Source organism: Calidris pugnax, unplaced genomic scaffold (assembly GCF_001431845.1).
Source record: "Calidris pugnax isolate Ruff unplaced genomic scaffold, ASM143184v1 scaffold22, whole genome shotgun sequence".
NCBI lineage: Eukaryota > Metazoa > Chordata > Aves > Charadriiformes > Scolopacidae > Calidris > Calidris pugnax.
Window position 1 is genome coordinate 660,013 of NW_015090763.1, and position 15,666 is coordinate 675,678.

The 15,666-nt window shown below is 47.6% G+C and overlaps 1 protein-coding gene across 1 annotated transcript in view; it reads right to left on the minus strand.

Moving 5' to 3' along the window:
- Positions 1-15,666, minus strand: part of COL27A1 (collagen, type XXVII, alpha 1) — a 175,205-nt gene that overhangs the window by 152,152 nt on the left and 7,387 nt on the right. Inside the window, exons 2-3 of the mRNA XM_014949542.1 lie at positions 7,158-7,228; positions 935-2,376 (exon numbers count right to left, since the gene is read on the minus strand). Coding sequence (XP_014805028.1) covers positions 935-2,376; positions 7,158-7,228 — 1,513 coding nt within the window. The remainder of the gene's footprint in view (positions 1-934; positions 2,377-7,157; positions 7,229-15,666) is intronic.

Genomic DNA, 15,666 nt, shown 5'->3' on the forward strand with positions numbered 1-15,666 from the left:
AGGCTGGAACTTGGCAACCAAAGACTCTGTCTGGGAGAAACTTATTTTACATGTACAACTCCTCTCTCATATACACAATATAACAAAGAGCTCGGGTTGGGACACCAAATCCTCCTAAAAGTTGGCCAGTTTAAAGATTATGTTTGCATTCTTGCATTTGGGGAAAAAAAAAAAAAAAAGAAAAAGAAATAGCTAGCAGATAATTAGCGAGGCCTGACTGCTTTTAGCATTACAAAATGTGTGTATACTTTTATGATGGCCAAGATATACACCCTGAGAGTGGTTATTGTGTGTGGAATGCAGTAGTTAAATTTATAAAGGAAACTCTTTGCACATTTTAAGTGTGGGCTGTAAAAAATAAAAAAAAATAAAAAAATTAACTTATACCATAAAAATAGAGGAGGGTTTATTTATAAAAAAGATAAATCCTGAAGCAATCTCTGCCCTTGCATTTGCTGAAACAGAGCATTTCTCTAGAAATGTGAATTTCAGGTACAAAACAAATCTATAACCAGGGTTAAGAAACAGTTAATTACTGGCATGTTTTTGAGGGTTTTCTTTGGGAGGTGACTGGCTGTTCTGCCCTCTTGGCCCTGAGTAAAACCAGGGATGTGGAACAGAGCTCCAGCCTGGCCATCACATTTTAATCAGCAACTTGTAGGAAGGAAGGTAGGATTTTTTTTTTTTCTGAAATCTAACATTAAGCAGCAACTATAATCACAAACTTTTAAGGGGCATCCGCTATGACAGAGCACTCAACATTACGCTGAGATACGCACTAAAATGGTGACCATCAGAAACATAACAGTGCTTGGCTGCTATTTCGAGTTGTCACACTCCACCGAGCTTTAGAGGAACCCTTGTAGGTTATGGTCCACCCACCAGGTAGCTGAGCTGTGACTGGGAACAGGTAGCATTAAGAGCCTGAACTTACCTGAGGTCCTCTCTCTCCTTTCACGCCTGGATATCCCAGTAAAAATGGAAATGGAGTGGGTCCAAGAGGGTCAAAGATTTGATAGCCATCAGTCGCAGCTGGGGTTGTGAGGTTGAAGGCCTGTGCCCTGGCTCTGGAGCCAGGACGGGCAGACCCCAGGGGTGGTTTGGTGTACACCAGAGGGATGTTACTGGGATCCACCTTCCTGGTGGGGGACGGCATGTGTTTCTTTGGAACGAGCCCATTGCTTGGGTTCTGTGGGGTTTGCTTTAGGGTGACAAGGTGAATGTTGCTGGTTGTGTTATCAGTCCTCCTCCTCGTTGGCTTTACAGTGCTGGGTGCTTCGGAGGGCTCAACGGTCGGTTTTTGGTTGATCTTCTTTTTGGTCTCTTGCTTGGACTCCTTCCTGCTGGCTGTGGCAGGACTCTGGCTTGTTGGTGGGGCCTTTTTGGCAGTGGGAAGGGAAGTTTTCTCCACACGTGTGCCAGGAGTGGGCCGAGACACCCTGAGGGTCGTCACTGTCCCCCGCGGGGGCGAACGGGTGGGTGGCTGTGTTTCTGTACTGGGTGGAACAGGAGATGGGGCCGCTGTCACCTTTGGGGCTTTGGTTGTCAGTCTGGGCAGTGCTGGTGGGGATGATACCACTGAGATGGTCGTTGCACCTGAACCCCGAGCCTTGAGGGGTGCAGTGACCCTGCCAAACTCCAAGGCTGGGGCAGCAGTGGTCAGGTTTTTCAGACCCTGCAGAGAGGGCTCCATACGTTGTGGGGTACCTGGGGAGGCGCTGGGATCCCTGGGCAGGAGGGGAATGAGGGGGGGCAGGTTCGGCCGGTAGGTATCTGCTTGCCTGCACTGTTTTTTCAGGTATTTACAGTAATGATGAGCTGCCTTGGCGGAAGGATAAATATCAAACTGGCAGATGGCTCCTTCAAACTGCACCGAGTGCTGGTTCATCTTCCCAAAGAGGAAAGATCCCTGTGGATCCAATGCCTCGTCCTTTTTAAAATGCAAATCCGCATGTACTCTGCGCTTCCCACAAGAAGTAAATAAAGTGACTGTCTGGCCACGGATATCGATGGCCATATTGTGCCACTGGCCATCATGGACATTGTAATCAAAATATACAGAGCGCTTGTGGCCCACGTACACTATGATCTTCCCAGGCACAAACTGGACCCCCAGCTGCAGTTTTTTCTTTTTGCTCTTGACAGCAAAGAGAAAAGCGTTGTTGATGCGGTGGGAGCAGAGGCTCAGCACCAGGAGGAGGTCAGTGCTGGAGCCTGCAGGGAGGATGGTGCTGAGCGGTGCTTCGACACGTGCTCGCTGAGTGAAGATGACCCCTGATTTGAAAGGAATGACCCCTTGAGGAACCGCCCGCGATGAGGACCATCCGCTCGATGGCCTTTTCCCTGACAGGCCCAGTCTTTGAAGAACATCCACATCTGAAAGGAAAACACAAGGAAAGCGTGAGGTGTTGGGCAACCCAAGGGCTGGATGGCTGTGAGGAGTCAAGACAGTCCATGAAAAAGGGCAACAGGTTACAGGAAACCCCAACCATCCTCTCACACGTGTATGTTCAAATAATCAGAATGGAGCGTATACAGCTCTTCTACACGTAGCGTGAGGAGCAAGTGCATGCTCTATTTGGTCGCCAGCAATTGCCAAAACACATCAGCTCCATGGTGCATCTGGCTAGCTCTCCTGTCCCACCAGAGACCAGCTCCAGATGTTCTGGAGGGAGCTGACCTCACTACAAGGAAATTTCCCACTGAGCACCAATAGTCCGCTTCTCTGGGACTTCATTCTGAGTACTGACCACACAGCTGGAAAGGAATTTGAACAACAGAGTAAGCTGGGATTGCATAATTTTATGTCCCCAGAAGGCAAGGAAGAGAACTTTCAAAGGGAGAAGTCTTGTATCTGTCTCTCTCCAAATTAGCAAGAAGCAGCTTTTGATCTTTGAGACTCCGGAGAGTTTAAGGAAGCAAAGGTGCCTCCAGCATGAAAAAAATTGCACCTAGATTTCACTGATCCGCTTAAGGTTCTCAACTTCAGTACCTTTTTTCCCAGCGGATCATCTTACAGCCTTAAATTATTTTAATAAGTTGGAGGAACCAGACTTGGTCTGTGAAGAGCTGAGAAACAAGGTATGGCTGCCACTGAGCAACAGAGGTAGGACTGGCCTCCAGCAGTTGTCACCCAGGAGCTGGGTGCCTTGCTCATGAGGGATGAGGAGGATTGTTGTCCAGAGGCACCCATCTTTCTCTGGGAGAAGCCTGCAATGGACAAACAGAATCCTCTGGTTTCTGGCCCTGAGGTCTAACAGGAGTCACACACATCTGGGAGTCCAAGGCAGACTAGCAGGCGAGAGCAACACAAACTGGAGCCAGGTGACAGTAGTCTCATCTGAACAGCTTAACTGGGGAAGATGCTGAGGTCCATGTGAGAAGAACTGCAAAGGTGGATGGTGCCCAGATCTGAAAAAGAGGCTCATATGCCCCAAAACTGCCTTTATTCCACCTCTAACATTTGGTCTAATAAAAGATGTTAACTACATGGTACAGTCAGGTAAAGGTAAGGAGATAACGATTACTGTGACGCTACCACTGTTGAAAATCAGCAAGGAAAACTGCATTTCCTTCCCTTTTCCCTGCCCAATCCCTGTTACTCCATGACCAGCTAACTCTGGTGTATTTAAGTGCCCTCTGGGGAAGGCAGCCTGGGCTGTATAACCCAAACGCTGACCTCGCAAGGTAAGAATTCACCATCACAAAGGCGGCAGCGCCAATCGTGGCTGCACGTCAGCTAACATCATGGGACTGCAGCTTTCCCAGAATAAAAGGGAAAGTAAATCAAAGGTTGTCCAAAGAAAAAACAAGCTCCTTCTCTAAAAGGGCCTTGGAATTTGGCCCCTTTCGCCCTTAACTATTAAATTTTCAGCACAATACCAATATTTGGAGAACTGGCACTTAAAAGAGATCCTCGGCGTTGGCCAGAAGGGTTGTAGACTCAAGCCAGCCTGAGGCCGGTAATGTTGCTGGCCAGGAAGGGAGAAGGATAACGAGAAAACCTCTGTTCCTTGACTTTGGCAAAAGCTTTGGCCATTTTTCTATGTAAGAACAAGTCAATCAATATTTACTTTGTCTGAGCTCAGCTTTATTCCCACCTCCCTTTTTTTAAGGCAGCTTGACTCATTTTCTAGCAGAGACTACCCTGGAGAAGATGCGTCAGATGTGATGGGGAATGGAAATTTTCCCACTCTGTGCAGAGTGGATAATTTACTGCACAGCATGTGCAAGTGTTAATAGTGGTTCTTCTCCCATACTAAGAAATCCTTGGTCCCCCACTGTTTTTCTGCCATATTCCCCGAGGGGGCTGTCCCTCAGCATAGCAAAGGTAGAGCACTGAATGGAGGAATCACAGCTGTATCTTCACCCTGGACAATTTCCAGAGCCCATCAAATAGTAAAGGCCATAGCCTGGCTCTAGCAAAGTCAAGTGGGACCCTTTGCCACAGACTTCAAAGGCATGAGGATTTAGCCCTAAGAAAATACATTTGCTACTTAAATTAGGAGCTAGATTCCAGCTTCTAATTTCTCTATGCATTTTTAGGTTCTTTCCCAGAGACAGGCAGTGGTGTCCCTACCAGGCAGAGGTGCCTTACACAGCTCTTCATTTGGTAGCTGCTCTGCAAAGACGTAAGGATGTTTCCCTGCTCAGAGGATGCTGCTCCTGTTTACGACACCAGTCCCACTGCCTCGTTAGCAACTGCATCCAACAGTGCTTAAGAAAAAGGGAAAAAAAGCACAACCCAACTCCTCCTTTCCCTCAAAACCCACTAAGGTAGAGCCAAATTCTAGATGCCTACGCAAAACCTGATTGAAACAGCCCTCATGCAGGACACGTATGTGGATTTTCCAGCACTGTGTCCAGGCACACAGCAGGACTCCTGTGCACCCAGCCTCTCCCTCCCATGCCGCCTGCCCCGGGCTGGTGGGGCACATCCCCTGGGACAGCGGGATGTCATCAACTAACGTCAAATGCAAGGTAATTTTGTCTGCCTTAAGTAGCTCCAAGTTTAGCAAAGCATTTTTTCCCCTTCAAATTTTTTCCTCTGTAGATTTTTTCCATCAAAACACATTATTTAAAAAACGCTTCGCTTCGAGCTGCCTGGTCCCAGGTGCCTTGAAGCTACATTCCTGTAGCAACATTTGAGCAACTGGGAAAAACTTCTAGCAGACTCTGTGCATGAAGTGAGATGCACAGAGATTCCTGAACGATCACATGATCACCTCAAAGAGGGGATAAAATGTTTTATTGCTCTTCTTCCCATCTATTCCTTTCCTTCCCTTCCCGCTTTCCCCACGCAAAAAGCTTTATAAGAAAAAGAAGCCAAAAGGCAGGAGAGAAATAACTTGCAGCTTCCTAGATTCCAGCAGCTGAGATGGGATGCCCACAGCTAAAATTGGGTTGAATAAACACCACCCTTCCAAAAGTTACTGCCCAGACCCTTAGTCAGTGCACATCAGATGAACTCACTAACCTCATGATCTTTTGGATTTTTAACAGTTATGGAAAAGTCATCCTCTGCGTACCTTGATTTTCCAGAGTGCAGGAAGACCCCTAAGCCCTACAGCAATAACCGCAATGTTTTCAAAAGCCCATGACATTGGCTTAATTTCATCTTCACTCAGATCTATGAACAAGCTCTTATTTGCTTTTATAAACCTCATGTTTGAAAATCCCGAGTGATAATACAGTCTCAGGTCACCAGTGTTTCCTTACAGCCCTTGCTTCCTTAGAAGTTTTCCTTTCTGGCACCCAGGAGAACAGCCCATGTCTGATTCTGGGGGAAAATCAAGCAAGATTTTTTAAATTCCTTTATCACAGAGAAAGTATCTCAGAGGGGTGTTATCTACCACACTAAGGTAATGCAGTAAGAATGAAGTCAAAGAGTTTCCTTTAGATTGATGGCAACAATCAAAATATGTGGCACCATCCCGTAATTATCATGGGAGTAAAAAGATGGATAGAGATGAAGCTAAACAGCATATTAAAATCTACTTGAAAAAAGAGACGCCAAGACACAGTATTTGTTCTGCCTCTTTATGAGCTGACATAAAACTTGCTCTGAAAACTGCTTGACTAAGTGATTCAGCCAGATGTTCACCTCTTTTGCATTGAAGCAGAATTTGGAAAATATTACATTTTTCAAAATTGCTGATGGCAGGGATGTATTTTTTTTTCCCCCTGTAAAAAGCGCTCCACGGGCTGCCTTACAGCTGAGCATTGACCAACTTTCTATTTTTTCTTCATGTTTTGGAGACTACGAGGAGAGCCCTGGAGCCTGCTAGTCCGCTTAGTGTTGTCTACTGATCCTGGAGGAAGCTGTTCAGTTCCAGCATATACCCGTGTAAAGCATCCATGTGGAAGAGGTGTTGCTATTTTAGGAGGAGATGGCACCTTTACAAACAGATGTTGCAGAGATGCTCAGTTCCCACTATCTACTGTAAAAAAGGAATTTATTTTCATTTTTGTTGACTCTGAAGCTTTCTACCTCCTCTTGTGGAGTCACTGATTACTGTACCCCAACCTTTTGTCCTGTCCCCAGCAGCACTGGGGAGGGGATGCCTGGAGAAGGGGTGCAAAGACAGGGTGAAGGTGCATCATCACTCCCCTACAGGACAGGGATTGAGCCAGACACCATCTGTCAACCACCCCTGTAGGATTTTTCTTCCTTAAATTTGCTTTTACTTTCAGAACTCACATCATTTCTGTACACACAGCATCCTATGTGCCTGCAGAGACATGACTGGGTTGCATTAAGTCAAGGAAAAACCTGTCTGCCAGAGACGCTTAATTCCTTAATGCCCCAGCCTCAAGGGGCACTTTTCTAAAAGCAGTTAAGTCCTACCAAGTGCAGGTAGATGCCAGTGACATTTTAGACCCAAAGTGCTTCATTCCCACCAATTCCACCAGCCAGACAAGCACTTCTGAGAGTCCTGTGGGGCATGTAATCACCTGTTAAAAAATGGTTCTTTTGCCAGCTGTTAACTGCGTCATCTACATCAGCAGCACTGCAACAATCAGGAATAAATGCATTTATTTCTGTGCATTAGGCTCAGACATTATTAAATGATGGTCCTAAACTGGTATCAAAGCACTTGATTTTAGCTTTGGTTAAAAGAGTGGGGGGAGAAAAAAACAAAGAAAGTGTAATTTACCTTCAGAATTTCCCTGTGTGAATCCCAGGAACCAGGTAAAACATAATACAGTCCAGAGAAAGCAGATTCCCCTAAAATTGGAAGAGAAGAAACAATAATGAGTTTCTACAGCATTAGTAACAAAAACTAGCTTCCCTCGTGAAGGATCTTCTCGTTGATCACAAGCCTAGTGAAGTCAATGGCAGGTTCCACACATCTCCAAGACATGGAGAACGGGTTCTCAGCAGAACAGCACTTGCTTCCAACTGAGATTTTGCTACTTTGAAGTCATCTAAGCCCCACTGAATTCAGTGGAAGATTTTCCCACTGGAATTAGGGGCTGTTGATCAAGCCTTGAACAAGGACCAGAGCAGTGCTTTGAGACGGAGAGTCATCAGTACCAGGTCAGCAGTCCCTTGGCTACTGCTACTTTTCGGTGCTCATCCTGTCTAGGACAGAACATCAGAAATGCAAGAGGATGGAGAAATAATTCAAAATTAGAAGGTCAGAAGATATTCCAGGAGTGCACGGGCACGTCTGCAAGGACATGGGTAGGCTGATATATAGTGACGTGTCACCTGCATCTCAACAAACAACTTCAGAGTCTTGTTGTTTTACTACATGCTTAAAAATGTTCTAAACATACAAGATCCTTCATGGACCTACTGCTCTTTTTACATCCAGATGCAAAGACACGGGGCAGCTTCTAACGACTCAGTACCCTATGCTGTTGTCATTAATGACTTTCTCATTAGCTTGGTACAACAGGAAATTTTAGAAGGTGGGAGACCTGCAGGCTCCCAAGCGCAGTGGTCTCGCAGACCCTTTCACGCCTGAGAGGGAACTGGACAAACATTTCAGTTCACTAAACTAAGCCCTGAAGTGCCAGCAGAGAGAAAAGCTTTTACCAGAAAGGTAGCTGAAGCCCCCCCCTCCTTTCCCCCTCCAACTTCCTTGATTTGCAGCCAAATAACGAACATAGGAAACTCCTTGGTTAAGCTCACTTAAAACTGTCAGTGGAAAGTTTGAAGATTGAATTCCCTCATCTTCTAGCAATATTTAACAGCTTGATGAGCAAGGGCTGCCGGAGGAACAGAGACAAAAATGTGCGCTACAGAAAAGTCCCTCAGCCAGAAGAAAGCAGTGTGGGACATCCACAGGTTGTTCTTCATTTCAGCCAGGCCAGTGTGAACACTGGGACGTGCAAAGCAATGCCAGAGTGCAGCTTGCTCCTCTCTTCAGACCTGGCACAGAAAAAACATTTATCAAATGGGATTAGAGGCCACTCTTCTCCTGCCATCAACTCTCAGCTTTCGCACACAAAAGCATCTTCTGAGGCAATGTATCATTACCCTGGGCCAGATCCTCACCTGGTGCAGGAGACCCTTTCCCACAGCTAAAATGAAGCCACAGTGATTTACACATCGGTGGGGAAACCGGGCCTTGAGTGTAAGAATCCATGCAGGAATCCAGCCACTAACTAATATTTTCAAGCTTGAAGGGACAAAATACTGGAGCAGCCCCACATCGACTGGGAAACAAATGAGATAGACCACATCATTCTTTGCTGTTTCCATTACCTCAACACTGGGCTACACATTTGAGGAGCTTTGGGGCTGCTTTAGTTTATGCACGAAAGAACAACAGCTTGGAATAGCCAAATCACGATATTCTTTCACCATGTCCTATATGCTAACCAGAAACCCTCACCATGCTCAAGAGATCTCCAGCTGGGGAGATGTGGTTGTTTTCTGCCCACTTCATCCCATGGGACACAGCTCTTGGGCTGAAGACATGGCTGAGTAAAAGGAGAGCTGTTGTCCCAGTTTGTTCAGGGGAGGTAGGAAAGGAACAGAATAGGATGATTCTTCATGGTCACCACTAGCAGATGTCTTATTATGACTTAAAAGAGGCTAACATCCACTTCATGGAAAGACCTGTGTTTCTGTGCTCACCTCCAAAGGAACAATGGAGTTTTAAGACATGAACACAACTCCACGTGTGCATGGAGCAAAGACCTTGCTGGGTACCAGCAGCTGGGCTTGACTGCCCCATGAGAACATGGGAAGATGAGGAGAAGGAGGTGACCAACATGATGTGATTTCCAAGGGCAGAAGGAGTTAAGAACACCTTTTCTCCAGTGAAGATCATGTTTGTAGATTTATATACAAACACTGGTGCACACAGCCCTCCTAACTGAAGTTCACGGCTTTCTTGGAGGGCTACCTTCACAACCCAAATTTGCTTCCAAAGCCCCCGTTGACCAACACAGTGAGGGGGAACAAGCCTTAGGGGAAAATCCAGCACGTAATTTCATTCCAGTGACACTGACGGGGCTATAAAGGAGACGAATGCGAAGCGTGGGATCCAGCTGGCCTCGGCCCTGCTCCTGGACCCCTCGCACAGCCAATACTCTAAGAGTTGAGAGCGGGGCTGAGTGCCAAAACACTGAAGAAAAACACTTTGGCAAAATTTACCAACTTAATGGAAAAAGCAAAAGCGGCTTCCAAATGGCAGACCTGTGACTGATGGGGCTGTTAATTATTGCAGGATTTTATAATGCAGGCTCTTTTTTCCGTTACAACTCCGCAGTGACAGGATTGCATAAGCAGCTTGAGTAGCAATAGTAAAGGAAGATTTTTCTCCTTATATAGAGCTATCAAACCCACCTTGCCTTTATCTCAGCTTCTTCCCACAGCCAGTGACTTCCACAGAGACTCTATCAAGAGGCACTCACTAAAGGCATTTATTTCTTTTCTTACATAGGCTTTATGAACACCAGAATAAGGGTCCCAGTCTCTGGTCACTAGATGAAGAAGTGTCCCCAAACACCTATGATGTAAGCTCATCTGAACCCTAAAAGTTTTCCAACAAATTCCCTTTATAGCAAACTGAAGCTACTGACTACAGCTTAATCTTGCTTTGCTACTTTTGCAAGCTCCTGCAATCAGTCCATGGGAACTAACCAGCATCAAGAGTGCAAGGCAAGAAAAAACAGACAGAGATGGAGAAGTACAAAGATCAGCTATAACTTCTCAGCTTTGGTGGTAGATTTTAGCATCTTCCCAGTGAGGACCACAGGGGCGCAGGTAGCGGCCGAAAATGAACATCCTGAGGAGTTCCTGCAAAAAGCAACCAGAAGGTCTAGGGCATCACTTCTACTGGGGCTTCTGGACAGGCAGGAGGTCCCTGCACATAGGGGTATGCACCAATCTGGATACCTGATGAAATCATCACTGTGAATTAGCAAAGCTGTGCCCTGGGTTTTCAGCTTCCCCATTCACTTGCCATCTTCCTACTGAGTGCTGAAATATCCGACTGCTGAGAGGGGCAAGTCGTGGCTCAAGGGCTAAAGAAGAGTTGTCACCTTCCCAGCTGGCTCATGCTGCTATAGCCCCAGTGAAGTCACAGTCAGAGAGACAATTTCAAGAGCAAAAGGCAAGGAAAAATCCTGTTGAACATCATCGGTTCTTACCTAACACCCACTGGCTTCTGTAACAGAGGAATAAAGCGCTACGCTCAACTACAGACAATACTAAGACAACAGCCTCTAGGGTAGGTTTGCTCAGAAATTATCAATAAAAAAAGAAGGTTGACAAAGCTAAGGGATCTGTAAAACAGCTGTGATCAGCTAATTCTTCACTTTACAACTTCTGGAATTGGTTGGAACATTTTCAGCATTTCTGAACTAAAAGTATTGCCCCCGTCTTAAAAAAAAAAAGTCCAAATGGTTTTGACATCTTGTTTGCTTAGATGATGGCTCCAAGCTGAAGAAAATGTTACAAGGGTCCAAAGTAGCATTTAATATTTTTTTTTCCCTCCCTCATTTACAGTGGGGAAATGTCTTTGAAATTGCAAACATTCTTGCAGGGTGGAAAAACGATTCCTCCCCGCTCTCCTCCATTCAGGTGCATTTTTTTTTTCCTGTCCAAAAGACCAGAAAACCAGCTGGATGCTGAAAATTGCTTTGCAAGGAAAGCAAATCTACATTTCTAGCTGTAGAGCAGACAATAAAAGGAGAAAATGTCTATATTGCTTAAGATCTTTTGCACATGACCAGAGGTGATACTTTATAAGACTCTCAAGCAGTTTTGACAGTCAACGGGAAAGAAAAAATCACAACCTACATAGAGAGGCATTAAAATCCACCATGGCATCGCTTGTACTCCCAGCCTTTTGGGGTAGAAATCTTACTTTGTACTAGTATCATCCCTTGCACAGCAGATTTCTGCTTTCTTTCCTAGGCTTCTGAAAACTACGGCATTTCTCCTCTCACCCTCAGTTTCTGGAGAGAGCAATGGGAACATATCATTATGGAGATGTCCCGGTACCGACACCACATAGTCTTTTGCTGGATCTTTTCTGAGTATAAACTATTTCCACCTCCAGCCAAAGCTTTTGTCTGGTAGACACAGGCAAACCCCAGCATGCTAAGGGGAGTTTCTGAGATGACTGAAGTGGTATTAATTTTTAACCTCCAATCAGCATCCACAGCTGGGAAAGCAGACATGGCCCAGATATATTTCCATGGTCATTTAAAAATACAGAGAAATCTAAGAGTCATCTAGAAACTGTCAATACTAAGTGAGGAAGAATGAAATTCAGTTCCCCTCCAAGATTTGAATGTTCAAAAAAGTCCCCCCAAAATATCATCCAAGTACACAGAGCATCCAGAATCCAACCCACTGCTTCCAGGCACACACTTATCAAAACAGATTTTTCAGATGACAACTAAAACTTCATCACACGTGCAGCCATAAGGGAAAAGGATGAAGCAGTGGGATGGATGTCAGGACAGCTCTATCAGCGCTCTGAGCAGCGTCCAGAGCAGAGGGCTTCAAAGATTGTCCCACCATTATTACTGGAGACTCCAGTAGCCCAAATGGATGGGAAACTCTCCAGGTCAAACTTCAACCATCCTTGGGGTGATCCTGAATGCCCCAGATGCTCTACCCTGCCCCAGATTTTGGAACACATGTGCAAACCCATGAATTCCCAGGGTGTTCTGGCACCATTTCTCCCACATCTAATCTTAATTCAGGATGAAAATGCCCTTAGTGTTGCGTTTGAAGAGGTTTATGTCAGGATTTTGGCAATTGTGGCCCAGAAGAAGCTGGTGTTTCCTTCAGAGGAGGTCCCTGGTAGTGTAAGAGCAACCCACCGGGGTCTGATGAAAGGGAGGAATCGCAATCACAAAGGGAAGGACCTCAGCTCCTGGCAGTGGGACAGCAGCAGGTCTCAAGGGCTGCAAAGAAGCTTTGCTCTCCTGAAAGCCTAGCTCAAGGAGGGTCTGAATGCATAAAGACCTGGTATTTCCTCCCCCACCACCTGTAGTTCCTCTTATGTTTTCTCTGGGAGGAAAACGCAGATCTGCAGTACACAGAAGGTGGAGATGAAGCATCAGTGTGGCCAACCCTCCCTCCAGCAGACACCTCGCACCATGTTCTTTCAGGGGTTTATGCTGGTATCTGCAGACAGAGGGCTGATGGGTTTCAAACCACTGGTCCTTGTCCTCCTAATTGGGAACTAGATCTTGTGTATTCACTGCACAAATCTGACCCAGACCTAACTCCCACCTCTGAGCTCCTGCCGGTGACAACCTGCTTCCTCACTCCCCAGGTGCAAGACTGAGGGACGCGGCTGTGATGACCCAGACACCTCCCAGCAACTTCCTACCATGGGGCGTCTTTCCTGACAACCCATTCCTTGGTCTCCTCTGGGTTATTGACTTTGCTGCTGCGTGAAGCAACAACACTCACTACTGGCCCTGGCCTTTGTGTTCTCAGTTAGTAACTGGAGCCCTCGACAAACAGAAGTGCTAAGCCCTGATCTGTCATCTAACTCCTTTTTTGTCCTTCCAACAAATGCCTTTGCATTCCTTCATTTTGTGAATGGGCTTTGGCAGGGTCGTATAGAAGTCCCCATTGTTTCCATTTGCACTTCACTAAGCGTCCATCATTTCTACTTATGCCCCCAACAAATTGGCAAAGAAAGAGAAAAGGGGGAAAAAAACCCACTTCTGTTCTCTGTGTCTGTCTCCGGTCAGAGATTTCCTACAACCCCTTCACCACAAGACCTGGGCAACCCTTGGTCAATAAAGTAACCTCCATAAACCCCGTTTTCAAGCAGGGCAGATTTCACCCCCTCAACCTGCTGCAGAAAGGGCATGAAGATGGAGCTTTCTTGAAAGGACCAGCTCAGAGTGGCACATCGAGGAGGCAGGAGAGGGGGGACCTGGACACTGGACCTCAGCTGGTAACCCTGGCTGTGACACTGCCCTTCTCTCCTGGGACACAACTCCAGGAGGCCGTGTGTGGTCACACTCCCCTCTACCCCAAGGCACCCAGGGCACACACATCATTTACCTGCCCATTGCTGAATCTGCCCAGCAGTGCCATAATCCATCCCCAGACCACCTGCCTGGCTTGTACGTGATGGTCTTTTCCTCTTAAAACAGAAGCTGTGCCCTCCTCCAGCCCTTCCTAAGGGCAGACCCACCTTGATGGTGCCAGGTGGGTGCTGTACCGTCTGTGAGCTTTCTCATCCAGCACATGGGTCAGGCAGCCCCCAGAGCAGCTCAGGGCTGTGGCACCACCACCAACTCAGGGCTGTGACAACAAGCAGGCACCATCAGAGGCCTCCAGGAGCATCAGGCAAGCTTCCTCCATGGCCAACACATGGCACTGGGGCTGGAAGGGGCCAAGGAGGCACAATGACAGCTCAACAGCACAAGTGCCACGGTCTGGACAGGAGCTCAATGCACAGCTGAATGCAAAACCTTCTGTGGTTCAGTCAGCCTGTGCTCACTAAAAATGCACCAATGGAAAGGATGAAAAGGGGCATTTTAAGCTTGCAGAGCCTGTAAAACTTTGTGTTCTTCTGGTTTTACAAGCCTTGGCTGCTCAAGCCAGGACAAGGCTTCAGCACATTCTGCAACTGCTTCTCCTTCCCTGCTGAGCCAGCCCTCCCACTCCCATCCATGGGTCTCCTGCACCTCTGGCAGCTTCTCGGCCACCAGCCCAGCTCCAGAGGATGCTGCAGGAGCGCTGGGACAAGCGGGACCTCCAGTGCCATGTGGGAACACACCAGAAGGCTCCCATTACAAGCTGCCTTCAGGAAGCACAACCCTCACCCACCCCGAGGAAGACTTGGCGGCACACGGGTGGCCTGGCAAACCCAGGCACAAGCCAGCTCTGGGCTCAGAGGACCTTCTCCAAGACGAAGGGCCTCGATGGGCACATCCAGCTGTGGGACTGGTAGGATGCACAGCACTCAACTCTGGCCAAGCAAATCACAACCCAGCACCAAAAAGCCCATCTGGAGATAATGCGAAGGGCAGCAAGCGACCTCTGCTGAGGAGGGAACGGATCAGCAGCACGCTGGCGAGGTATTTAACCCAGAGGAGATCCTGGGAACAAAAGGCACACAGATTCAGTCACCAGGAAAGCCCAAAGGGCAGGTTTCCCGTGGCACCGCAACACTCAAACCCCTGCAGCCCTGCACAGCCCCAGCCTGGGACACCGAGATGGAAGGACTGAGATAGACCTCTGGTGAGTAGGCAACCACGCTGCCTTCTCCTGGGTCCTCGATTCCTAACCCTGACCTCAGCAGGGTCCAGCTTGCCCTGGGACACGAGCAGGACCTCCCTGTCCTCATCTGCAGCACGGCTGTGGTCAGCTCCTCCATTCTGCTCAGAAAGTGGTGCTCTGTGAAAGGACGGTGCCTCCTGCCAAGTATCTCCCCAGCATCGGGGCCCTTCCCCTCGCCGTGACGCAGCGCTGCTCTCCGTCTTTCAAAAGAATCTTTATCTGTCCCTTCCCCTTTTTGACTTCTCCATTTTTCGCGGGGTCCCCCCAAGCTGGCATTTCGCTCCAGACCGTGCCCGACACGAAAAAGGTGCAACTGGGAGTCTCTGCAGTTACCAGCATCTCCAGACATGCCACAGCCACGTCCGGGCAGAAAAAAATAAAAAAAACAAACAAAAAACAAACCCACAACCCCTTAAAGCACTGCAATTCAGTCCTTGTGAGTATATAAACACACAAAAAAATAAGACTTCTCAAGGAGACCTGGTTGCAGCCTCTGGGAGAGGTTGGGATCTCTCCTACAGAACTTCACCCCCAGACACACGCGGGCGGGGAGAGCCTACAAAGGAAACTGCACATTCATCCCCGTCCAGGCGCTAAGGGGGGGGCTGCCGGGAGCGGGGTGACCCTCGGGGTGAAGGGGAGGTGGCCCCCAAATCCCCCTCGCCCCCCTTTCCCAGCCTTTCTCCCCCCCCCCGGGCTGAGGCTGGCAGAAGCAGGGGGATCCTGTACACAACTTTTTTCAAACTGCCAGGCAGAAGAATCCCAGTCTTTCCAAGGGAGTGTCGGTAAATCATCATTACATCCGACAACGCAACCAAGAGGGATTAACCCTTTGCTGGTCCAACCCCGGAAAATAATCATCATAATAATAACAACAAACAACAACAAGAAGAAAATTTAACAATGAAAAAAAGTAAAAGCCGGCCCCAGCTGTGCGAGGA